Source organism: Balaenoptera borealis (assembly GCF_965194805.1).
Source record: "Balaenoptera borealis genome assembly, chromosome: 5".
NCBI classification, from domain to species: Eukaryota; Metazoa; Chordata; class Mammalia; order Artiodactyla; family Balaenopteridae; genus Balaenoptera; species Balaenoptera borealis.
In genome coordinates this window covers 4607260-4631302 of record NC_138862.1, presented here as the reverse complement: position 1 = coordinate 4631302, position 24043 = coordinate 4607260, and the positions used below count along the sequence as shown (strand labels likewise).

Below are 24043 nucleotides of genomic sequence, written 5' to 3'. Positions count from 1 at the left end.
TCTTTTGATTGTGCCTTATTCTTGTTTCAAAGTTGCATACCTTCTATTACTCTGAGAAAATTATGACTTTTTTTTGAAGTTTTCTTTCAGCTTCCTGCCTTATCTTCTGAGTTCCTTTCCTCAGGGTGTTTGTCATGGTCTCTGTGTCTCACCTAGAGGCTTTTCTCAAATAGCTGGTGATTGTGGCTGTCTTTTTGTATTTAAAAGAGAAACATTACAAGGCTGATTGGAAGTTCAAGGCTGTATGTACACAGGGTATGGAGTATGTTCTCATTATGTGTGTCCATGTCTAGTTTTTGAAACATGGCAATGGTAATGATTCTGTTACCTGACCTGTGGCAGCTATTTTCAGTTGAGCGACCAGACTAAAACACCTTCTCCAGTCTCTTCTCTCCAGCCTGAATCTGTTCACTGGCGCATCCTTTGCGACTAAGGACGTAGCTGTGGACAATGGGATCTAAATGGGATCTCCTGAGGGATTTCAGGGAAAGTGTATGTTTTCCTGATAAAGGTGGCAGGTGTGGCTGGGATTATAATTTCTCCTCCCTCCTGTGTTTGATGCAAATGCAAGGCCTTCCACAGGGGCAACCAACTTCTGACCTTGAACAAGAGGTCAGGGGGAACAGCAGAGATCTGACACTGACTTTCCCTGAGATGTTTATCTAATACCAACTTTCTCAAGAGACTTCTTGATATGGAGAAAAATAAACCCCTACTTGTTTGGGCTACTCTAAATCTATAGTTTTCTGTTTACTTGCAGCCAAAAGCATTCCAAATGATGCATCATCATATCTTTGGGGAGAAATAATAGCTTAATAATAATTAAAAAATAGTTTAGGGCAATTTGTCCTTCTTTTCCTCTCCTTGAACTCTCCAAAGAAGAGAAGAACACGTCTAAAAATCTTGTCACTATTGTCTTTGTTGCTGTTATGGACAAGGCGCTTATTTCCAGTGATCAAGGTGTGTCCCTGTTACAGGAATCTAGGCTTTGGTCACCACAGAAGGAACCCCACAAGAGAGGACCACCAGAGGGAGTTTGTATGGGGTAGACCAGAGATCAGCCAACTAAGGCCTGTGGGCCACGTCTGCCCGTTTCCTTAATAAGGTTTTATTGGAACACAGCCATATGATTTGTTCACATGTCATGTGGGGCTGCTTTTGTGCTACAGTGGCGGAGTTGAGTGCATGAGACAGACACCATTTGCCAAAGTCTAAGATACTGACTATCTGGCTTTATACAAAAAAGTTGGCTGACCTCTGGGTTGGACTGTCAGGCGCTAGAGACTAAGGAGGGAGTAGAAAGGGCCAACTGACTAGCAGTGGGTTTCTGCCCACCGCAGGAAGCTGCAGGTGGGAGCCATCCGTGGTGGGGATGGGGAGGAGGAGACAGTGGTTCTAAGGAGCCCCCTGCATGTAGACATCAGCCACATCCAGAATCTACCATCCGTGAAGTCAAATAACAACGTTCCTGCCCCTTACCTTTCCACTCCCCCTGTTTCAGTCCTGGAGAAATCTGGGGCATCATTGTGATCAAGGTGGGGAAATAGAAATAAATCCAACCACACCTCCCCTTCCCCTCTGTATCTCTGAGCCTCAGGCAGGCCCATTATATTGGATGCCAGAAAGAAGCTTCGACGTTAAAGAGGACGGGACTTATAATACCTAAAAATAAATTTATTGCCAAAAAGCTATTAGAAAAATATAGCTTTGGCCAAGATTTCATTAAAGCATGGGGAAGAGCGATTTGCAGAGCTTGTTTGAAGGCATTTGTATGACAAGAGAAATTTCTATTAAAATGTTATCCCATCCTACAAAGGCTATGGAGGGGAGTTTAGAAATGTCTGGGCAAATTCATATGCATTTATCCTTTGGCTCAGAAAGCCACTCCTAGGAATTTACACAAAAGTTACATTGGGCAAAAATATGAAAAGTAATTCACAAGGCTAGTCTTTGGAATGTTACTTGTAATACCAAACGATTGGAAACAACCCAAATGCTCATGGGAAGGGGACTGGGGGTGTGAACCACGGCACATCTGTCCCGTGGAATGGGAGGCAGCTGCAAAGAAACGAGGATGCTCTTCAAAAGCTTCAAGTGAGGACAGCAAGGTGGAGAAAAGGGAGGACAGTGTGCATCTAAGAAAGTGGATCCAGCGCGTGCAGGTGCCTCTCTCTCGAGATTGTCCAGGGCAGAAGTCTCCAACATTGCGCAGATTCTGCAGCCATGTGAGCCCAGCCTCTGTTCCCGTGCCCACTCCCCTTCTTACAGAGGCTGCCGTAGTTTTCAGGCTTCAGCACATCATTGGTCTGGTTTGTTTTTAAAGACAAGACCTCTGAAGATGAGTTACATGCCTTTATTTCCCAGAAAGCCACAGTTCCAGATTTGCTGACTTTTATTGCAATTGTAAGTGGCCGTCAGCAGCATGCTACTTCATAGGCATTGAAAAAAAATAACAAATATAATTAAAACATGTCCTTTAAGGTGATATTTTATTTTTTTAAATATTTTAAAAAATTTATCTTGTTTATTCTTTTCTTTTTTTTTTTTTTTTGGCTGTGTTAGGTCTTCGTTGCTGCAAGCGGGCTTTCTGTAGTTGAGGCGAGCAGAGGCTACCCTTCATTGTGGTGCGCGGGCTTCTCACTGTGGTGGCTTCTCTTGTTGCAGAGCTCGGGCTGTAGGCGCACGGGCTTCAGTAGTTGTGGCTCGCAGGCTCAGCACTTGTGGCTCATGGGCTCTAGAGCGCAGGCTCAGTAGTTGTGGCACACAGACTTAGTTGCTCCGGGGCATGTGGGATCTTCCCGGACCAGGGCTCGAACCCATGTACCCTGCATTGGCAGGTGGATTCTTAACCACTGTGCCACCAGGGAAATCTTTAAGGCGATTATTTTAACCCTGAGCTGAAAACAGCTTTTCAACAGAAAAGCTATGGAGAGTCTTTTGAAGATGATATCTTTAAATGTCTCCATCATGATTTGGTTTCTACTACCAAAAATGATATAAGTTTGCTACCTATGAAAACAGTTTTGAACCCTTGACCTGGAAACTGAATTTTCTACCTGGGTAAAAATCTTCCAGAGAATTTCAGCTGTTCAAGAAAAATAACAACCTAGAGATAAGTTGTACCTTATGGTTGGTTTGCTGGAGCTACTTATTGACATTCGGGAAGATGAAAGGTTACCATCCACTGTCCCCATTTTACAGATGAGTAAGCAGAGGCGCAGACAGTCACGGTGTTGAGGCAACACACTGCATGAGGCCAGAGCCAGGATTTCGAGATGAGTGAGCTGGTCCCAGACCGTGTGCTCTGAACCACTTCGCCAAGCTGCCTCTTAGCACATAAGTTATGGATAGACACACATATAGGGGTTGAATACTCAAATATATTTTCCTTGATGGAGCAGTTTATCCAAAAATTTCACTAGTCTATGAGAATTCAGGAGCCTTGTAAGGGAGGGTGGACCTGGTTTGATTCAAGAGAAACTGCCCATTGCTGAACTGAGCCAATGTGTCTGGTCCTCAGGCCAGTCCTTGGAAAAGCACAGATGCTCGGAAAATAGCCATTCATTTGTTCACTCTCCGGTCTGTCCCTGACACTTGGCCTTCTGGAGGATGGACCGGCTGCCTTCTTTAGTAAGCTCCTCCGCCAGAGCAGTCCCAGAATAGAATTAGACAATTGAAAGCTTTATCTAAACCATAAATATCAACTCCCAGTGGTGGTTACCAGGCGGTGCCTGTGTGTGCGTACTTACCCCTCTTTCCAACTAGCCTCTAGGAGTTACACGCCTGGAGTTTTAGCAGTGCCCACTTTTTTACGAGGCAGTCTCAGAAGTCAAGGTGGCATCTGCTCCGCTTTTTCCGCCTGTGTGTGTCGGGGGGAGGTGGGTTGGCTTCCAGTGGGAAGCAGAGGCCGGAGGAGGCCGGAGGAGGCCGGCGAGGAACAAGGTGCTGGAGACGCCTCTGTGGGTGGCGGGGGCCCTGCCGAGTGCACAGCAGGAGGCATCTGATCTGGGTGCCCGGATGAAAGCGGCATCACCCAGGGACTCGAGGGGTAGGGAGTTTTCCTGGGACGGCCCTTCTGTCCTCCATCAGGGTGGCCAGCTTCCGTAACTGGACCGCTCAAGCTCCCTTCTCTTCTGGCTTGGGATTGGGCTCCCGACCTGCCCTTCAAGCCAGGATGGGAAGGTTCCCACGGCTGCTGTTGGGTCCGGTGCAGGCCCATGCTGACCCTCGCCCCTGCCCCCCACTCCACGAGGGCCCTGCGTCCAGCCTCCTCCCATGGAGCCTGGAGCAGTGTCCCCTCTCCTGCGGGGCTCTGGTGGCGAGGACATCAGCGCAGCTGGTGATGACAGTGAGAGTGACACTTGTTTATGAGTCTGTCCTAACCTGTTGAGCCTTTATATTCAGGCCTCAGTTTATTTGGTTTGTACAGTTTATTTCAATAGACTGAGCTGCACACACTTAGCCAAGTGTCCAATCCGTCTTCACCGCCATCTCCTCCTGCTCGGGATTTGGACGTCAGTGTTCCCGTGCCCACAGGGTCTCGGATTGAAACTGCGTGGTCTGCAGGGTCTCAGGGCCGCATCCCCGCACTGTGCTAGCCTGGCCCCTGTTATGAGCTGAATTGTGTCCCCAAGATCCATACGTTGAAGACCTGACCCCCAGTAACCTCAGAATGTGACTGCATTTGGGGGTACAGGGCCTCTGAAGAGTAATAAAATGAGGCTGTCAGGGTGGCCCTAATCCCGTCTGACTGGTGTCCTTTCAAAAAGAAGAGATGAGGATATACAGAGAGACCCTGGGGAGCCCGTGCACAGAGGGATGAGCGCATGAAGGGGCAGCAAGAGGGCTGACGTCTGCAAGCCAAGGAGAGCGGCTGCAGGAGAAACCAGCCCTGCTGGCACCTTGATCTTGGACTTCCAGCCTCCAGGGCTGTGAGAAGATGAATTTCCGTTGTTTCAGCGCCCAAGCCTGTAGTATTTTCTTCTGGCCGTCCCAGCAAACGAACACCTCCTGCTTATGTGCAGCTCCTGATGGGGGCGGAATGCACACGGCCGTTCCAGCCCTGGCCCCCGACCCCTCACTCAGATTCCACAGGTTTCCAGTGTCCCAGGCCCCCCACCCTTCCCGTCCCAACGTCTCGGATCATTTTATGTTGGCAGGAATGAGGAGGGGAGGACCTTCTGGGCAAGAATCGTCCCTATGCTGTAAGATCCCATCTGGACCATAAAAAATACTTGTCCTATTAAGTCTTTTGTTCTTCAGTAAATGAATGTTAATATGACAGAAACACACTGAACACCCACTGTGTGCCGGGCACTGTTCAGCTCTCTTCTTGCACTGAAGGTAGACCTACGAGAAACACATTTCATAGAGTTAAGTTTATTTGTTTTTCACAAATCAAGACACATCCAGTTGGGGCAAAATCATGACATTCGGGTGAATCAGAAAATTGTGGCTTCTTTTATAGCCAGTTTTCCAAAGGCTAAGACCATCTCGCTGCCTGCCTTCTGAGCACTTGAAACCAAAAGGATTGGGATGTTTTGTACAAAACCTGGCACTTAAGCATCTGAGGCTTTCAGCTGTGACTCTTATGGTCTCATCTCCATCTGGGCAGTTCATTGATCTCCAAACCTGGCAGCCTCCTCCAGGGAGAGAAGATTTAAGACTGAGCAGCTCCAATCTCCCTTTTGTCCAGAAACCAAGAGGTGTGGCGGGTGCACTCGTTAGGCGCATATTAACGTTCGGTGGTAAGGCTGCGAGACTCTTCTTATAAATCAGAGTTCAGGAAATGGCGTGGGGAAATTTCTTTCCAAAGTCTGCACTCACACTCATTTCTGCAGGAAATCTATTTTGTCAGTGAAGGAGATAAAGTTTGAGGTAATTTTGGCAGTTTCAGACAGTAATCTATATTTTCCTAACTTGCAAGCCCAGCCTTTTTTAGGATTGTTGTCAAGGATTAAAACTTGATTGTTTTAAAACTTCAGTTGGCTGCTAACAGAGGCCCTGATTGGACAGAGCAGGGTGTATTGGAGCTCTAAAAGAATCTTTTATCAAGTTCACATCCCACCTTTGTCTGATGTCGGCTTTTCTATAGTTTTTAATGTATTAGGGAACTGTGAAATCATGTAATACAAGTTTTCCTATGAATTATTTTCACAGGTCTTTGTGCTAAGTGGGCAGGTGTGACTGCAATTCAGTGTTTGTTGTGTGTATCACGGCGTGGGTAATGTTGAGTTGACATGTACGGAAATTGATCATTAGATGATTGATTAGTGGATTGTTGGAAGTTCGTGTGGAGGCTGGCTGTTAGCTTTCAACGGGACCCTGAGAAGCTACCATGGTGGGGAAGGGGCAGGGAGTCAGGTCATGTGACCAAGGCTTGGAGGATTCCAGGGAGATAAACCTCCTGCCCACCCACCATCCCAGAGGAGGGGCGCCATAGGCTCTATGTAGGGCACGCTCCACCGCGCTTCAGATATTCAACAAGCTGCTTCATGGAAGAGGGCATTGCTGCAGAGGGCAGGCCAGGTCTCCTGGGAAGCAGTGGGGACCGTGAACTATTTAGCTGACTGGAAACTCCCTGAGGACAGGCACCGAGTCCCTCTTGCTACCCCTTCATCCCAGGATGGGGTATCATGCTTGGCACAGGGTAGGGCCTTAAAAAAATATTTGCTGAATTAAACTGAGCAAGGAAGAGCGTTCCAAAATGAATACCCTGAACCTGTGACAAGTTAGGGCGTAAGGTAATGAGCTTCCCATCTCTGAGGCATCCAGCAGAAACCTGACCACCTGTCAGGGTGGTTCTAGACAGCAGTGCTACGTTACGGGGAGGCTGGACCACATCGGTGGTCCCCATACCTGGCTGATCATTAGTCATCTTGTTAAGTGCATGAACTCCAGGCTTCATTCTCTGGATTGGAAATTCCGTATATTTTTTAATTCCTGGAGTGATTCCAGTGGACAAAACAATGACCCCCTAGGGTTCATTTCAATTCTTCAATTTTTGTGTTTCGTAATATCTAATCTAGTGGTTGAGTTTGGTTATTGTTTTGTTAAGGCAGTTACTATAATTCACAAGTGACTAAACACATTCAATAAATATTTGATGTGCACTGAATACTTGCCTGGCCCTCTTCTAGGCACAGAGGCTACAGCAGTGAGACATGGTAACAAGAAATCCTGCTGCTTCGACTCTTACAACTTAGTGAGGAAAGACAGATCAAGTAAATGTACTGTATTTGGATGGTGGTAGAGGCTATGAAAAATATTAAAACATGGGCAAAGTCACGCTGAGAGTGTGACTAATTTGTATAGGATAGCTGGGGAAGGCACCTTTGACTTGGGAGCTGAGACCTAGAGAAAGAGGGAGTGAGGTACGTGGGGAAGGGTGTTCCCGTCAGGAGGAACAGCCAGTGCAAAGGCCCTTCTTGGGAAGAGGGTGTGCTTGTGTTAGGAGGAGCCCCAAGGAGTTTCCAGCGGCTTGTAGGAGAGGGGGTAAGAGAAAAGCGGGGGGTGGGATTGTTGTGGATGAGTGTGACATGCTTTACTAGGTAAATTAGGAGTTTAGTTTTGGAAAAGCCAAATTGAGATGCCTTTTGTAACATCCAAGGTGAGTGGTCCAGGAGCAGCTGAATCTGCGTCTGGAGTTCAAGCAAGAGGTCCCAGATGGAGACCTAAATTTGAGAGTCACTTGGGTAGAGGAGATGTGTACAGTCTTGAGATTGGATGCAATCCCCGTGGGGTGGGTCTAGACAGAGGAGGTGGGCTCCAAGGATGGGGACTGAGACACCCCAAAACCTAGAGGCTGGGGAGGGGAAGAGGGATCGGCCAGGGCCCTGAGAAGCCACAGGGATGGGAGGAGACTAGAAGATGGTGTGTCTGGAAGCCGAGGGAAGCAGAGTCGTGATCAGTGACAGATCCCACAACGGCCCCAGGGAGGGGGGGTCTAAGGGTTGACTTAGGCATGTGAGGATCATCGTGGTTGATGTAGGGAAGACCTGTTCCCACCGGGTGGTGGGTCCCAGTGGGAACAGGAGGAGAAGATTCGCCGTCAACTCTTTTAGGGGCTTTATTGTAAAAGGAGTGCAGAGAGATGGGGCCGAGGTGGGAGGAAGATGTGGGGTGAAGAAAGTTGTGTGTCATCTTTCTTAAGATGGGAAATATCACAACCTGCTTGTAAGGTGGATGTGGTCCTGGTAGAGGAGGGAAAAACTGACGATGTGGAGGAGGGATGGGGGAGTTGGGGGTGTGGGTCCACTGTCCATGGAAAAGGCTGGAATTAGGAAGAGGTGGATCTGTCTCTACTTCTTCAGCATCTGTCATATTTGATGGTGATACCCAAGGGCAGTCACATGTTTGTTGGAGATTTTGCCAAGGTTAATACATTGCAGGGTTTTTTTTGCTAGGTCTTAGTTTCTCCCATCTCCAAAATGTTCTGGAAGGTTTCCGTGTGGCTGTTCTGTACCCTAATTAGGAAAACATCTGTATTTTGCTGGCATAGACGCAAAAGAGAGATGCATCCATCATTTCCCTTCTGGGCTAGCATTCTTTCAAAATATCTGGACGCCATAAATAATGTGGAGATTTAATGTCTTTCCTGAGAGGAATTTACTTGGAAGGGCTTTAAAAAATCTTTCCAGCAGAGAATGATATCTTTGATCGCCATATGCCTATTAAAATATTTTTTTTTCCTCGTGGGTTTAATAAGAAGAAAAAAATACCAAAACCTTTTACGAACCACATAGAAATGTCTGTTTCTTAAATGGCTGGACTGAAATTAGCGAAGGGTAGCAAATCTGAAAACAATGGTACTTTTGTGTTATACATTCCAAGTTTGGGCCTATCAGATCAGCATGCAAAGAGGTTCTGTAAAATGGAGATGCCATTTTAGATTTTAAGAAGATGTCGTCCTAAAGGCTAGGTCACAGCATTTCACACAGAGGTGCACATGAGGAATCTTAGATTGTCCATCATTACCATTAACATACCCACGTACAGTCATGGCTGCTGCTAGAAGGTGTTTGTACCCTTGTGATACTTAGGACTTACATCACAATTTCTGCTTTCAAAGCACTTAATGATAGTATTGTACGTGTATTTTCACTACACGTACATGGAGTTTATTTCAAATAAACGCCGAGAGGCTAACCTCGAAAAGCTATTTGGCCAGGTCAGATTCAGTGCTGTTATGATGCAGTCATTTGTATGCTCAAATGTGAAATAATATGATTGGCAGTCCATTTCCCTATTAGGATATTTACTTTCCTAATTCTTTTGTGTTTTACACAGTGTTAAAATCGATTATAGTACCTTGATAAATATCATCATAAGCAGGGGGAGTTTTTTTTCTTTAAGAGTGTTGATTGGAGTGAGAAAGGGCTTAGAAATTAAACTTTTAATTCAGTGGAAAAACCTCAAATAAGTCAACTACAGTTATTTGTGCTTTATTCCTCACCAGTCCTATAGCCAATTCAACAGAGACTGAAACCCATTACAGAAGAGAAGGCTGGTCTTGGGTCTGAATGGTAGGTGATAAATTCCATAAGGGGCCCATATCTTCTGTCTCCATGGCCCCGGCATGTGGTCACCACTCACTAAATATTCACTGAAAAAAAATGAATCTTCCGAAGAAAACTGAAACAGGATTCCGAAGAGATATTTGTACACCTACATTCATAACAGCATTATTTACAGTAGCCAAAGTTGGAAGCAACCCAAGTGTCCATTGATGGATAAATGGACCAAAAACAAAGTGGAATATACATACAACGGAATGTTATTCAACCTTAGAAGGGAAGGAAATTCTGACACCTGCTACAACATGAATGAAACTTGAGGACATTTTGCAAAGTGAAATAAGCCAGGACAAATATTGGATTCCAGTTACATGAGGTCTGTAGAGGAGTCAAATCTATAGAGACAGAAAGTTGAATGGTGGTTGCCAGGGGCTGAGGGAGTGGGGAATAGAGAATTAGTTGTTTAGTGGGTACAGAGTTTCTTTTTTTCTTTTGATTTTATTTATTTATTTTTGGCTGCACCGCATAGGATGCGGGATCTTAGTTTCCCCACCAGGGATCGAACCCAGGTCCCCTGCAGTGGAAGAGCGGAATCTTAACCACTGGACCATCAGGGAAGTCCCTAGTGGGTACAGAGTTTCTGTTTGAGATGATGCAAAATTCTGGAGATGGATGGTGGTGATGGTTGTACAATAATGTGAATGTCTTAACTCTGCTGAACTGTACACTTAAAAGTGGTTAAGATGCTAAATTTCATGTTTTGTGTATTTTACTACAATTTACAAAATGAATCTTGATACCTAGAATAATAGTGAGGAGTAACCATTTTATAGTAATAGTAACTTGAAAATCTTGCCTGTTGCTGCAGTGAGTATATATGCTTTATCTTTATTTTTTTTCACATTTACTGAAAGTTGTAACAATATTTGAATGTTGGGAGCCAGGATGAAGTTAATCCCATGTCTTTTTTTCTGCAAGTTCAAATCTGAAATGGCTTTCCATTCAAAGTTATCAACTCTTGAGCAAAAGGGAAAATTTATTGCAACTCCAGAAAGGTCTTGAGGGTTAAGACATTACGCCTTTGTTGAGAATCTGTTTAACCTCTTTTGAAAAATGTGCATGAAGAACCGATTTTTAGCTAAAGTGATGTCTCCTAAAATCCCTGGAAATGTGTAGTGGGTTTTGGAGGGAGCGGCTGTAGTCATCTCTTTGGGGAAGAAAAGGTTGACTTGCCCTCTGTTAATAGCACTTTCCCTATTTAGCCCTTCCCCCCACAATCACCAAAATAAGGAGACAGACCTGCTTTTGTCCTTTTTAATAGTGCTTTCTGAGAAGTAGTTCGGCGTGAATTTTCCTTTCTGTGGGAAAAAGGATCATGTTTATTGGCATCAGTGAATGAGGTCCATCCAGCCTTGTGACTCTCATCCGTGTCTGTTTAAATATCAGCTTTCATTCTTCAATCGGTGGGATTGCATCCTGCCAGCAGGCAGACTGTGTAACCTCAGAGGCTGAGGGGAACTCCGCAGCCCAGGGAGGTCCCTGGGGCCCTGACATCCTCCATAGGAAGGGCCCCCCTTGTGTTCTTTCTCCGCCTCCCTAGCCCCCTCCCGAGTTTGCCTGCAAAGAGGGAGGGGCTGGCCAAGCAAGTGGAAGCATCCAGCCTACCTGTCTCTGAATTTCCCCTTGCAAACATCGAGGTACTTTCTGGCTTCCAGCTCTCACTTCCAGAAGCTTGGTGGACGCGAGGCTGCTTAGAGCAGACCCCCTTTAGTCCGTGATCCCTGGAGACTGTGCTGCCATGTGTAGCCCTTGGCAGACACCCAAATACCTTCTTCAGGTGTGATGGCAGCTACTCTGTGAGCTCTGAGCCCAGAGGTGAAGTGGCTCTGGGTTCTGGCCCTGGCTCTGCTGGACCAAGGGCAGCCCTGGATGTGTGATCACACCCTTGGACTTGAGTGCAGATGTTGTCTCTAATTCTCAGCAGCCTGAACGGATGGCTGGAGCCTTGGAATATTAAGGGAAACAAACCCAGGGTCAACTCTCACATGTAAGGATGAGACCTGACAATGGAGACCCCCAGGTGCAGCTTTGTTAGGGCAGTGGCCTTAGAGTATTGTTTTCTTTCTCAAGTGTACTCTAATGCTATTGCTACACCACTGTTAAAAATTGTCCTCAGAGCCCAGGAGTCGCTGCGATTGGGAGACCCTGGAACTCACTAAAACCCCGGGGAGGGCTTGGACCCTGAGAAAACCCAGGCCGGAGAGAGCAGAAACTAACTGGACTTACGTCTCTTGCGACAGGGTGCCCTCAGTGATGTTTGGGCGCCATTCATTCATTCAGCAAGCTTTATTGAGCACTTACTGTGTGCCAGGCGCTGTGCTCAGAGCTAGCGACACAAAGACACTGGGGTGAGCCAGAGAGGTGGAAGGGGAGAGAGGAGCATGAACAGTTTTAGAAACATTCTGGAAGTAGAATAGATAGGACATACTGACTCCATGGTGGGGAAGAAAAGACAGGGTGAGTGAAAACTGCATTCCTGGCTTTGGGATTAGAGCGTTCCCGGATGGATCTGTGCCTAGTTCCGGCCAAGTGCAGGTGCTGCTGACACAGGGCACCCCCAAAGGTTTCAGTGCATGGCCACGCCCATCTCAGCATCACCTGCAGCAGGACCAGCCGTGGTGCACGGGGAAAGGCTGCTAAACACACAGGGGTGCCAGTTCTGGAGCTTATGCACGTTACTTCTGGGCTGCGTCCACACTAGCTGCGGTGCGGAGACTTGGCGTGAAAGTCTGTTGGGGAGTTGGATGCGTGTGACGTTTGGCACAGTGATGTATTTGAGAAGTCAGCCCTGTAGCAAGAGGAAAACAAGTCACGCTGCCCGTCTCCGAGGAATTGAAACACCCCAATGTGCCAGGCGCTGTTCTGGGTGTATCACACATACATGAGGGGCATCTCATGTGCCCCTTAAGGTTCCATGGCCAATAGGAGTGTCAACTGCAAAAAAAAAAAAAGCATAACATAAAAGTTGAGAGTTATGTTTTAGTTGGCGGACAAAACCGAGGACTTAAGCCCAGGACACAGCATCTCAGGTCACTCTGAGGACCTGCTCTGAAGAGGCAAGGGGGGGGGGGCCGGGATATACAGGAGGAGTTTTTGCAGCAAAGGCCAGGTAGTCAGAACATCAAAATATTATCGTTAATTAAAGAAAGCCAGACATCTCAACTTAACGGATTTAGTGCTTTTCTATGTATGGGAAGATGCAAGAGTCTGGGTTCACTGAAATCATTCCTTTGATGTGCACCTCAGCTACCTGGGGCCATATCCTGTGCTTTCTCATCCTGAGTTTCCTCAGGGCTCACCATCAAGGAGGCTGTAATGTGATGGCTTGATGGCTATAACATCCTTTGTTTACTGATATGGCAGGTGGTATTTTTCATTCACAGGAGGCTAAGCCAGGGTTCAAATCCAGGTCTAACAGACGCTAAAGCTGATATTTTTCATGCCACTCTGCTTTAGAGAAAGTGCAGCGTGCATCCTGGGACCCCAGGTAGAAAGTGGACTTGAAACCAGCGTCCCATGAACAGACATAGTTGCAGCACATTTAAGGGCATCAGCTGTGGTGTGTGATGAAATCTCCTCCCCCCACCGTAGAAATCCAGCCTTTCCGCTCCTCCTAACAGGGATGGGTTGTTTGAAAAGTTAGAAAACTCAACCACAGAGCAGACCCTCCCTCCAGTAACTGTCCCATCACCCCGGTGACAGGTTTCAGCTGCAGAGGTAGTGGCAGCTCCCGTGTCCAGAAGGATTCTGATTTCGGGGTGACTTTTAGTTTCCTAGACCGCCGCACTTAACCTTCCTACAGCCTACCACCTCTGCAGCCGGCCTCAACCTGCCAAGCCCTAAGCATTCAGTGGAAAACTGCCACCACGTTCAGATCAGACAGCCAAGCTGGTGTCCCCCCTCCTGCACCAGCAGCCTTTCGGCAGTTGAGGTTTCCCAGCAGCCGGGGAAACCATCCGCAGGTCTCTGGGCTGTGTTTTTCTAGCAAGAGCCCCATCTGTGAGAGGGAAGCACGTGCACGAACACACACACACACACACACACACACACACACACACACACACACACACGCGCGCGCACAGAGCCTGAATAGATTGTATAATCAAGCCTCTCGTAGCTAACTTCGGTAACATCTGTTTGTGTGAAGTGGAGCCCTTTGAAAATGATTTTTTTTTCCTTCTCTATAAAAACAACCTTAATTTTAGAACGTGGAGAAATGGCGCGTGGCAATTATTTTTGCTTCCTTCAACAAGGCGTGTTTAAGTAAATGAGATTCATTTCCAGAATTGAAGGCCCCAAGAGAACCTGATTAACGAGATCAGCACCTACAATCCCGTGTCACAACTGTGGGCACACAGCCCTGCAGAGCCAGGCCGCAAAGGACCCCACTAATGTGCGTTCTGCTTGCTGGCAGACTTCAGCAGATGGGTTGCTAATGTAATTAGGAATCGTTGTGTTAAATGAGCCATTCTTGAAATTATCTGCTAATTTTCCTATCTATTAACCTGCTGAAGAAGAGGCAGCGATATCTGAGGAATGTCAAGCTGCTAATCACTAACTAGACGCGGAACCAGTTCTTCTCCTTAATGCCACCTTTTTCCTTATTACGGCAATTAGCAAATGGCTTTCTGCGGGGTTATTGCCCAGTGCATCAACCGAGAATTGAGAACGGACAGTGGGAGCCGTGCACAGTCTGGAGGTTTCCACGGGTGGTGAACCTGTGGGGAGGGAGCTCCTCTGACGGATGTCTCATCTCTCTGGGGCACAGGAGGCAAGGCTTGTGTGAGTCAACCTTCCCTGTTACTCTCTACCCGGAGGCCCTGGTCGGGGCAGGGCAGCAAGGCAGGAGGGAGGAGAAGACTAATGCAGGGCAGCGCTACAGGGGATCCTGGAGGTGGCGCACGGCGCACTCAGAGCCGTCCGCCCGGGGATCAGGACGTGGAAGTTTCATCCGTCAGCTGTGTATTTGGGGTTCAGGGCTGCGCCCAGCAGTGAGCGTTCATTCCTGGGCACTTCAGGCCTGACATGGATGCTGGAGGGCTTTTTTTTCTTTCTTTCTTTTTTTTTTTTTTTTTTGGCAGGTATGACTAGGGCTTTACTGGGAATCAGACAGGGCTGGGAAGGAACCACACTGCACCCTGGATACTGGAAGAGCCCCAGCAGCTGGAGTGAGTGTGGTGCCAGGTGGAGGGCACCAACAAACTCCCCCCACCCCATCATCTTGTTCCTACCTCTGGTTAGCCTTGGATATTTAAGAGGAAGCATGTGATCATATAGCAACTGGGAAGTTAAGTTAGCCACCCTAGCCAATTCTAGAAAAGCTAAATAAAGTCTGTGCACAAATGTATCAGGAGTTTGGCCCGGTGAATTCTCTCCAGCTTCTTGGCAGGCTTACCTTCTTTATCAGCTTTCCACTCCTAGGTGGAGTTCATGTGTATTTCCTCCCTATCTTAGGGACCAGGTGATTATCGAATTCCTATCAAAGGTAGTCATTATGGAGATTGTTCCAAAGACTAAGAAAAAGGGCTTTGCCCTCAAGCAACTTACAAGCTCACTGAGAGGAAACCTGTGCACCTTGGAGAAATGAGAGGCCAGTAAAAGGCATCAGACAAGGGAGGGGGCTGAAAATCAGGGCACGGCTGTCGGAGGAGAGGAATGGATCAGGGCCGCCACTGAAAGGCCCTTTGGAGGATGTAGGACTGCCTGGGTCTCAAAGACAGCACTGTGTGTGGTTTGTAATTAACCTCCGCTCGCTGGCAGAGAGCATGAGAGGTGGCTCATAGTTGCATCAAAACAAAAGGGGGAAAATAAAACCCCATAAGATGTGCCATTTTAAAAACAAGTAAGCAGCTTCCCTGGTGGCGCAGTGGTTAAGAATCCGCCTGCCAATGCAGGGGACATGGGTTCGAGCCCTGGTCCGGGAAGATCCCACATGCCGCGGAGCAACTAAGACCGTGCGCCACAACTACTGAGCCTGTGCTCTACAGCCCGCGAGCCACAACTACTGAGCCCGCGTGCCACAACTGCTGAAGCCCATGCACCTACAGCCTGTGCTCCACAACAAGAGAAGCCGCCGCAATGAGAAGCCCGTGCACTGCAACAAAGAGTAGCCCCCGCTCGCCGCAACTAGAGAAAACCCGCGCGCAGCAACAAAGAACCAATGCAGCCAAAAGTAAAAATAAAAAATAAATTTAAAACAAACAGAAAAAACAAGTAAGCTTTCTCTAGGCAGAGCAGGGCATGGCGATATAGAGTCCTGACTGTCCCCTAAAGGAATCTTCCTGGAGAATCTGTTAGCTTCAAATTGCTCCAGAACCGGCCCTGGCCAGAGGTTCCTTGGACTGTCATGGAGTTTGTGTCAATGGCCACCGATGACTGACCTGTCTCCCCACCGCCTGCTGAAAGTTGCGTGTGTGATCAGCACTGACATTTATTACTCGCTTCATATGACTGGATTTCCTCCTCATAGGCGTCCTGTGAAAGAGGTCAGCTGCCCCCTTCCTGCGTGAGGGGGCAGAGGGACAGGACAGGAGGAGGACTTGGTCTTGGTCCCAGGCCTTGTGTGCTCTGTCACTGCCCAGCAACATGAAGAGCCACAGTGACATGAGGACAGGACTGCCCTCCTGACATGGAGAAAAATCTGTCCACCATCAAAAGCTGTCCGGTTCCCACCCAGCAGTAACTTGTGCATAATGGCTGTCCTTGTTTCGTGATTATTTTATCAAATTTCGTTCTGCAGGTTTGAGTAGGGCTGCTAAAATTGGGGAATATTGTCAAAGAAGCATCCTTCAAAGAAGAAAGTCTTCATTTAGAGGGTAATGGGATTTTCACACCTTGTCTTTCTTGTCTTCTGGAAAAGGTCATCTAAGATCTTTTGCCCTCTCCACATTTTGTGTAGAATTGGTCGGTGCACCATGCAGGTTGCTTTTATAAGTCAATAAACACATTCCGTTTGTCCGGACTGTACATTTTTCCTATTTATTTTTAACATCTTTATTGGAGTATAATTGCTTTACATTGTTGTGCTAGTTTCTGCTGTATAACAAAGTGAATCAGCTGTACATATACATACATCCCCATATCTCCTCCCTCTTGCGTCTCCCTCCCACTCTCCCTATCCCACCCCTCTAGGTGGTCACAAAGCACCGAGCTGATCTCCCTGTGCTATGCGGCTGCTTTCCGCTAGCTATCTATGTTACATGTGGTAATCTCCATTCAGTGGAAGTCTCTCAGTCCCCTACTTTTTCATTTATTCAACAGCTGTTCATTGAGCACCTAGGTCACCCTGGGCACTGTCCAAGGTGCTGGATGGAGAAAGGCTGCCGAACCGCGCGTGGACCCCACTCGCATGGGGGTTCCCTGTGCTTGGATATTCTCTGGAGAAGACAGGCTCCAGTGTGTACATGGTGCACAGTGGGGACCCCCTTCTTCCATAAAAGAGCCCTGAGGTTGGCAAAAAGATGGGAGCGGTGAAAAGCCAGTGACCATCAGAATACAGGACGTTTGCTCCTTGTGGAGACAGATTTTTGTCTGCGTTCCTGAATTCTGGAAGAAATGGCATGTGGGTTCTACAGGAGGCTGCTTAGTGTAGGGAAGGAAGTGGGGACTTCCAGCTCTCGGCGGCCTTTCTGCATTTCTTGTTGTAAAGCAAGGATGATGTTTCTTACACGCTTCTGAATCATTTTCAGTTGTGCTTCGAAAGTGCAAAGCATATCCCGATTTTGTATGGATTTTCAGTGTCCCTTTATGGGGCTGAACGACTTGCTCTGTGGTTAGACTGTTGTGTGTACTTGGAGCTGAACCCAAGGAGACAGGAAATGATGTTGGAAATTCCTGGGATAAGGACGCAGCAGGGGATGTTCAGTGAGTGGAGTAGGGGTGAGACATCCAGAAGAATTCTCCACCCTGAGCCTTTGCCTGTCAGTGGTTTCAGGGTGGATCCTGCAAAATTTATAGGGCAAGCGACTGTATTTTTTTTTCCTTTGCAGTTGAGACTAGGACTTGCAAGGGAAAATCATGGCCCTGGCGAGAAGTCAATGTGAGAAAAGTCCGTTTCCAGGTCATCGCACAGAAAAAAGGTGTTGGCAGCTCAGAAACATTACTTGAAGCCCAACTCAGAGCATTTACTGCTCTCTAGAAATCCATTCCTTACCTGGCTTTGTGGCTGCCTCATTTATCTGGGCCATCTCTCGCCTCAAATCTTATCCTCTAGGAACAGCCGAGGTGGTGACCAACTTGGTCGAGCCATGACTCCAAATTGAATTTTCTTGAAAGCTGGCTTCTGCTGAAACAGCTGGGGAGTATGGCTGTGCCAAACGTCTGGCAGTTAGGAGTCTTCTGTGTAAAATAACACCGTCTGTGTTTGGGTGTAACTTTCTGTTTTGTGTCGCCTGCCTCTGCGAGGAGGGATAATGTGCAGCGTGGCAGAAGTGAGGACGGGAGTGTATAAGAGGACTTGGTTCTGATGTGCGATGCGGAGGCTGTAGGTGGGATTCCACACCCAGGAGAGCAGAGTGAAATGTCTGCAGAGAATGGGGCCATTATGCCCAGGACAGTGGTCCTGTGTCTGCTTTGCCTGGGGCTGGTTGTGCAGGAACATTGTGTGTGGATGTGGAATGCCAACCTGGGAATCGGCTGTCAGGTGGCCTGGCCTTTCCACAGGCATACTGCTGGGCTGTTGGGTGCGTGTTTGCCAGTGAGACCCAGGAAAGGCTTGTTAAAACGGCCTGCTTTCATGACTGCCGTGAGCCTGGAATTCTGGGCTTTTTGGGTTTTTCTCCTTTCTTCTTCATCTCTCTACTACTTTCACCAAAGCAACTTGAAAAGCTCATCTTGCCTTCAGGAACCTTTTAAATCCAGGACATGGAGACGGCACTGAGGACGCAAGGCCATGTGAGTTACATATATTATTAGGTCAGCTTGGACTACATCTGCTGTCAAGACAATGAGCTTCATTCCAATGGTGGGTGAGGTTCCGGACCTTGCTGATTTCCCATTGTCCATATGTGATATTGTGATTTATATGAAGAAACACACATTTATACAAAGAAATATGTATTTGGTCTTTGTCCCAGTTCCTGGCTCAGGGCTCCTGAAACCCTTGGGACTTCCTCGGTGATAAGGGTGATAAAGGTGTCTTTTGTTTTTCATAACAAGTCCCTTTCAACCACACCTGCGTTTTGTCAGTGAGCTGGCTATTGGAAAGCCCTGAAGGATGGGGAACCAACCCTGAGAGTAGAGAGATGGAACTTTCAGCCTCATTTCCAGGGAGGGGAGAGGGATTGGAGGTTGAATCAGTCACCAATGGCTAATGATTTAATCAATCATCGCTACAGATGAGGCCTCCATAAAAATCCTAAGTGGCAGGATTAAAACAGAAAATGTGACAGAGGAAGTGATAGGATTAAGAAAAATGTGTACAATTGGATGCAAATGAGATAAACCCAACTCTTAAAAGAATTGAAGTTAAGGAGATTTTTTTAAAAACATGCAGAGATTCTGATATGAGCGCCCACTGAAAATTAGAGCATTTAGAAGCAGAAAGAAGGGAGAACTCTGCCTGGTATGACTATCTGGCCCAGCCCCATGGACCTGCAGACAGATCTCCACCTAATTTTCCTTGTTACCAACTGTTCAGTGGTGCACGTGAGGATTCCTTGGCATCCCAATTCCCCTCCCGTAAAACCCAAGTTCATGCAGATTTAGTTGGTGCCCTTGGAATGTTTATGTGAAATTCAGGTGAAACCCAATCCAATCCAAGTTGTGGCTTGGGAGCTCAGGCTGTTGAACATCAAATATTTGAATGGAGAACAAGATAATATAATTTTTTAATTGCATTCTGTCTGAAATCAATCCAAACATCTCTGTAGTGAGGCCCTGCAACTTTTCTAGTGACTGTGTTTGTAAAGGGAATTAAGAGAATTCATTTCCTAAAGCTACGAGGCATGAAGGGGCATGTATCGTCTCTCTATTCAGTGTGAGAAGCCCCAAAACATGTTGAGCAGAAGAAGGCAGACCTTCCTCTCGCTCCCCTGACAAAAACCCCACATGATTCCATTCAGATAATGTCCAGGAACCGGTGAAACCAATCCCTGGTAATAGGATTCAGAAAGTGGTTGCCTCTGAGAAACAGGAGGGATTGACTGGAAAGGGGCATAAAGGGACTTTCGGGGAATAAGAGGAATTCCTGTATCTTGGTTTGGGAGAACACCATGCCAGAACTCACCAGTGGAAAATCCAAGATCTTCTGTTTTTATTTGTGTGTAAATGATAACTCATTAAAACTAAAAAAAAAAAAAAAAAAGTGGTACCTCTGACAGGTGTTCCTAGGGGCTGTGCAGCAGAGATGAGGGACACCTGCTGCCAGGAGGAGTCTGGGAAAGCGTCCTGGATGTGTGGAGGGAGAGGAGGGGGTGCATGAGGATTTCCAAGTGAGATTGGAAAGGCAGGAGGAGGGCCACCCCAGCCAAGTGACAAACCCGGCCAAGAGCCCAGGGTGAGAAAGGGCTCTGGCTTGGTTACCAAGTACCAGCGGCTGAAAAAGGAAATCCCACTTATTCCACTGAATTTACCTTCTTTTAAGGTTTAGTGCCTATCTGAGGCTAAACTGATTCCACCTCGCCCATGCAAGCTTCACGACAGACTGTGTTCAGGGTTCAGTTTTCTAACAGCTTTTTGAAAATATTTCTAATCGATATAAGTTTTTTCCAAGTAATACATTGTTCTTGGTACTTAATTTTTAAAAGAAGTAGTCAAGAGTGTTGCCTTATTCAAGTAACCTGATGGTTTCTCTGTTTTTCCCTTAAAAATAAAAGCTGCAGATACTTGTTGACACTGGAAGCAGCAACTTCGCAGTGGCCGGGGCCCCGCATCCCTTCGTCGACTCATACTTTGACACGGAGAGGTGAGTGATGGGTCCGTGCCTGGCATGGCCGGGCTTGGGGGCACCACATGAACACTTCAGAACACACGGGGAGAAAGTCACCAAAACGCTCTTTCATTTTGAGGGGGATATATTCATGTATATATTTGTGTATGTGTGTATATATTTGTGTGTATGTGCATACAGTGGTCTGTATATATGTATGTATTTGTGTATGTGGAGGTATCTGTGTGTACGTGCACATGGTGGTGCATATATTTGTGTGTGGTGTGCACGTGTGGCACGTGTATATGCATACGTACATGTATACATCCATTCCAGATGAATCCACAGGAGGATTCTCCTAATAGCCTTGGTGTGTTCTCATGAGCCCCACTTTATAGAAACTCAATCAGACAGCAGTTTTGTCGTCAGACCCGAGTTGCAGGGAGCAGGTGACGCTTTGATGTTTGTTGGGCCCCTCTAGTCCTAACTTGGAGGTGCGCCTGAGCGGGGCAGGGGACATTGGAGGTGAGTGTGAGACGTTCAGGCAGCAGCCTGGCGTTGCTTGGAAAGCCACCTTTGCATCGCCCTGAAGATCGGTGGCGTTGGTCAAGGTGCGGTTCACTGAAACAATTTCTGTGCCAGGAGGTGTTTATGACGAGAGGAATCCATGACTCACTTGGAAAGGATGTATTGTGAACACAAAGCACTCAGGCCTGAGGCAGGGCTGCAAGCGAGCAGCTGTGGGCAGGGGTGTGAGGAAGGGTGGAGCCCAGATAGAAGTCTCTGGAATAAGTCCAGTGTGCGTGTCCAGGCCCTGGGACTCGTGTGTGTCACTGTTCGTCTCTGGAGGGGCCCGTGGGGTCAGAGTCACTATCCCCCAGGTATCTATTGCTGCCCTAATGCTGTGCACATTTTAATTTCACATCTATTTTTGTGACCCTAGAATTTAAACGAAACAGATAAGACAAGTCAGCTGACGTGTGGTTTGCTTTTTAGGGTCGTGAGCTGGCATATCACATTTCCCTGCTGCAAATCTTCTTCGTGTCTTTCCTTTCTCACTTTCCCTACCCACAGCCTTTGGTTCCGGGGAATAAACCCCGACTTCAGTTGGGGGATAAAAAAAAAAAAAAGGAAGGAAACATACGAGGGCAAGTAACAACTGGGAAGGTTCAGCAAATCCCGGCAGCATCAATAAGGCAGGAGACGTTATACAGAAGTGCTCACCTCTCTTCTGCCCGTGCATCTTGGTCTCCATTTTGGTGGCACAAAGAGGTATGGTCTCCTGTGTGTCCAGCTGGAGGGAGTGGTAGTTGGTGCTACATGGGCCCCTGCGGCTACAGTGATATCTGGCTGGCCCCTCCTTCAAGGAATCTGTAGCTTAGTTTATGACTCAGAGTGTTGATAACCTTTAATCACTGAAATTCTGGATGAAACTCCTGGCTTGTGATTGCTTTGTGAAGACCAGTATGTGCCCTGAAGTTGTTACTGTGACCTCAGATGCCTGTAAATTGGGGCAAGGGGTGTGCAGCCAGGCGGGAAGGAGGTTGACTTTTGATCGCTGGCTGACCTTTGCCCTTTCCCACTCAAACTGTGGTTCGTCCAAATCCTCTGCCCCAAACAGCCCGCTCCCCTCACCCACTTCATCATGGAACAGAAGTCAGTCCAAACCTCTCATTTTTATTCATGTAGCACAGGAGGTCCAGGAACCAAGAGATTGGCCCAGGTTCAGGCTTCTAGGACAAGAGGTCCCAAACTTGAGCCCTGGCACCCCCTCTATAGAGTGAGTGCTTTGTAATGCCCTGAACTGAAACGCAAAGGTAGTGTAACTTATCTTCATATGTAATTCCAAATGCACTGATGCAATATGCAGGGGTTTGGGGGTGCGGGGTAAAAGGAGGGCATTCACAGGAAGGTGATGAGTACCTCAATGTGTAAACACCCTGGGTAGGATACACGTGAAGTTGGAGGATGCCTGAGGCTGTGAACATCACCCCAGACATGCGGCGCCCAGTGCAGACTGACAGATCGGATTAAAATAGACTCAGACACCCAAAGCAGCTTGGTTTGGTGATGTGAATTTCCCAGATTGGTGAAGAATCTTAGTAAAGTTTCCCCCTGAAAATATCACCTTCCTCAATTTACACAGTAGTTGCATTCCTAGAAAACGCAGTGTATGTTAAACTATGTCAAAGTTGTTTATCCTGGTGGCAAGGCAATTCCAGCTCTATGTTTTTTCCACTCCAAGGCTCTTCCTAATCTATACATTCACGCAGTTTCCCCACGCCTACTGGGGGCTCTGCCTGCCGTAGAGACAGAACAGACATCCCTGGAGCTCAGTTACATCTTTAACAGTTTTCCTCCCCAGAGCAATTTTGTTTTCCATCACACATCTGTGGACACATGATACGATAAAGCAACAGTACAGCACAGTAAAGCCAAGTTCTGGGTCATGTGTATATCCACTTTATAGATTTAAATGTGTAAATCTAACACCGTGGGTGGGTATTTCCTTCCCAGGTGGTAAGTGGCACAGCCAGGGGTCAATAAAGGTCAGAGTGTGCTTTCAACCCGGTTGCCCTTTTGCTATGCAGATGCAGTTATGGAAATGTACAAGGGTAAATAATAGTCAACATTACAAATATTGTGTACAGTGTCATTTAATAAGTGTGCAGTATTTAATCGATGGTAGACAACTGGGTGTCTTTCTCATTTGCCTTCTACTTTGTTCATTGTTGTGTTGAACCATGGTTCTCTTTCAGCCTTCAGTGGGACACGTCCTTCTAAGCTTCCTGCTAGCCAGTTTTGGGTTCAGGTGGCAGATGGCTTTTGTCTTTCATACTTAAAGGTTGAGCTCCTCTGGCTCTTTTGCACCTGATTTAATGTGAAGCCTCCTGGGAACACGCATAGCTCCCATGATGGCTAGGCCTGCCCTCCTGCTAATCCCACAGAAGAATTCAGGGCTCCCTCCCAGCTTTCTGAGCACTCAAGGTTCTCATCTATTTCTCCTTTCTGAGCAAATAAAGAGAGACGTAGCAGAACCTGCCAGCATTCAGGAGAAGCCCCCGACTCCCCTGCATTGTCAGTTTCATCCCATTGGCACCTCCATCATTCAGACTTCAACCTGCCTCCCTCATTTGCAAGTATGGTTGAAATTTACGTAGTACCTTTAAAGCATGACCCATTTTGGACCTCTAGCCCTGGTACTGCCTTTCCTTTAAGGAGAGCTCTTCTTCAATAGGGCTATCAGGTTTCTTCTTAACTGAATCAAATGTAAAACATCGCATTTCTGAATTCTAGGCAAGTTCTGTTCCTAAACATCATCCCTACTAACACGTGTGTTTCGTAGGCTAAATACTTGCTTAAATTTATAGTAACCTTTCTTTCTCTCCTTTCCTCTGTTTTTTTCTCTGCGCTTCTCATAGGCTTCTGTCAACACAGATTTATTATTATAAAGTCCTGAACTATAATTTACATAGTAAATTATGTACGATTAATTTGTCTGATGCTCTCAGATAACTTTAGAGTTGGCCTAAGGTGCACCTTCCACCACTGTATTTGATGGAAGCCGAGGGAACGTTCTACGTCCTTTCTCAATTTTTGA

The 24043-nt window shown here is 47.0% G+C and overlaps 1 protein-coding gene across 3 annotated transcripts in view; it reads left to right on the top strand.

The window, feature by feature from the left end:
• The window catches only part of BACE2 (beta-secretase 2), a 115233-nt gene that overhangs the window by 13239 nt on the left and 77951 nt on the right, over positions 1 to 24043 (top strand). For all 3 annotated transcript variants that reach the window (XM_082392926.1, XM_082392925.1, XM_082392924.1), the window contains exon 2: positions 20390 to 20478. In XM_082392926.1, coding sequence (XP_082249052.1) covers positions 20390 to 20478 — 89 coding nt within the window. The remainder of the gene's footprint in view (positions 1 to 20389; positions 20479 to 24043) is intronic.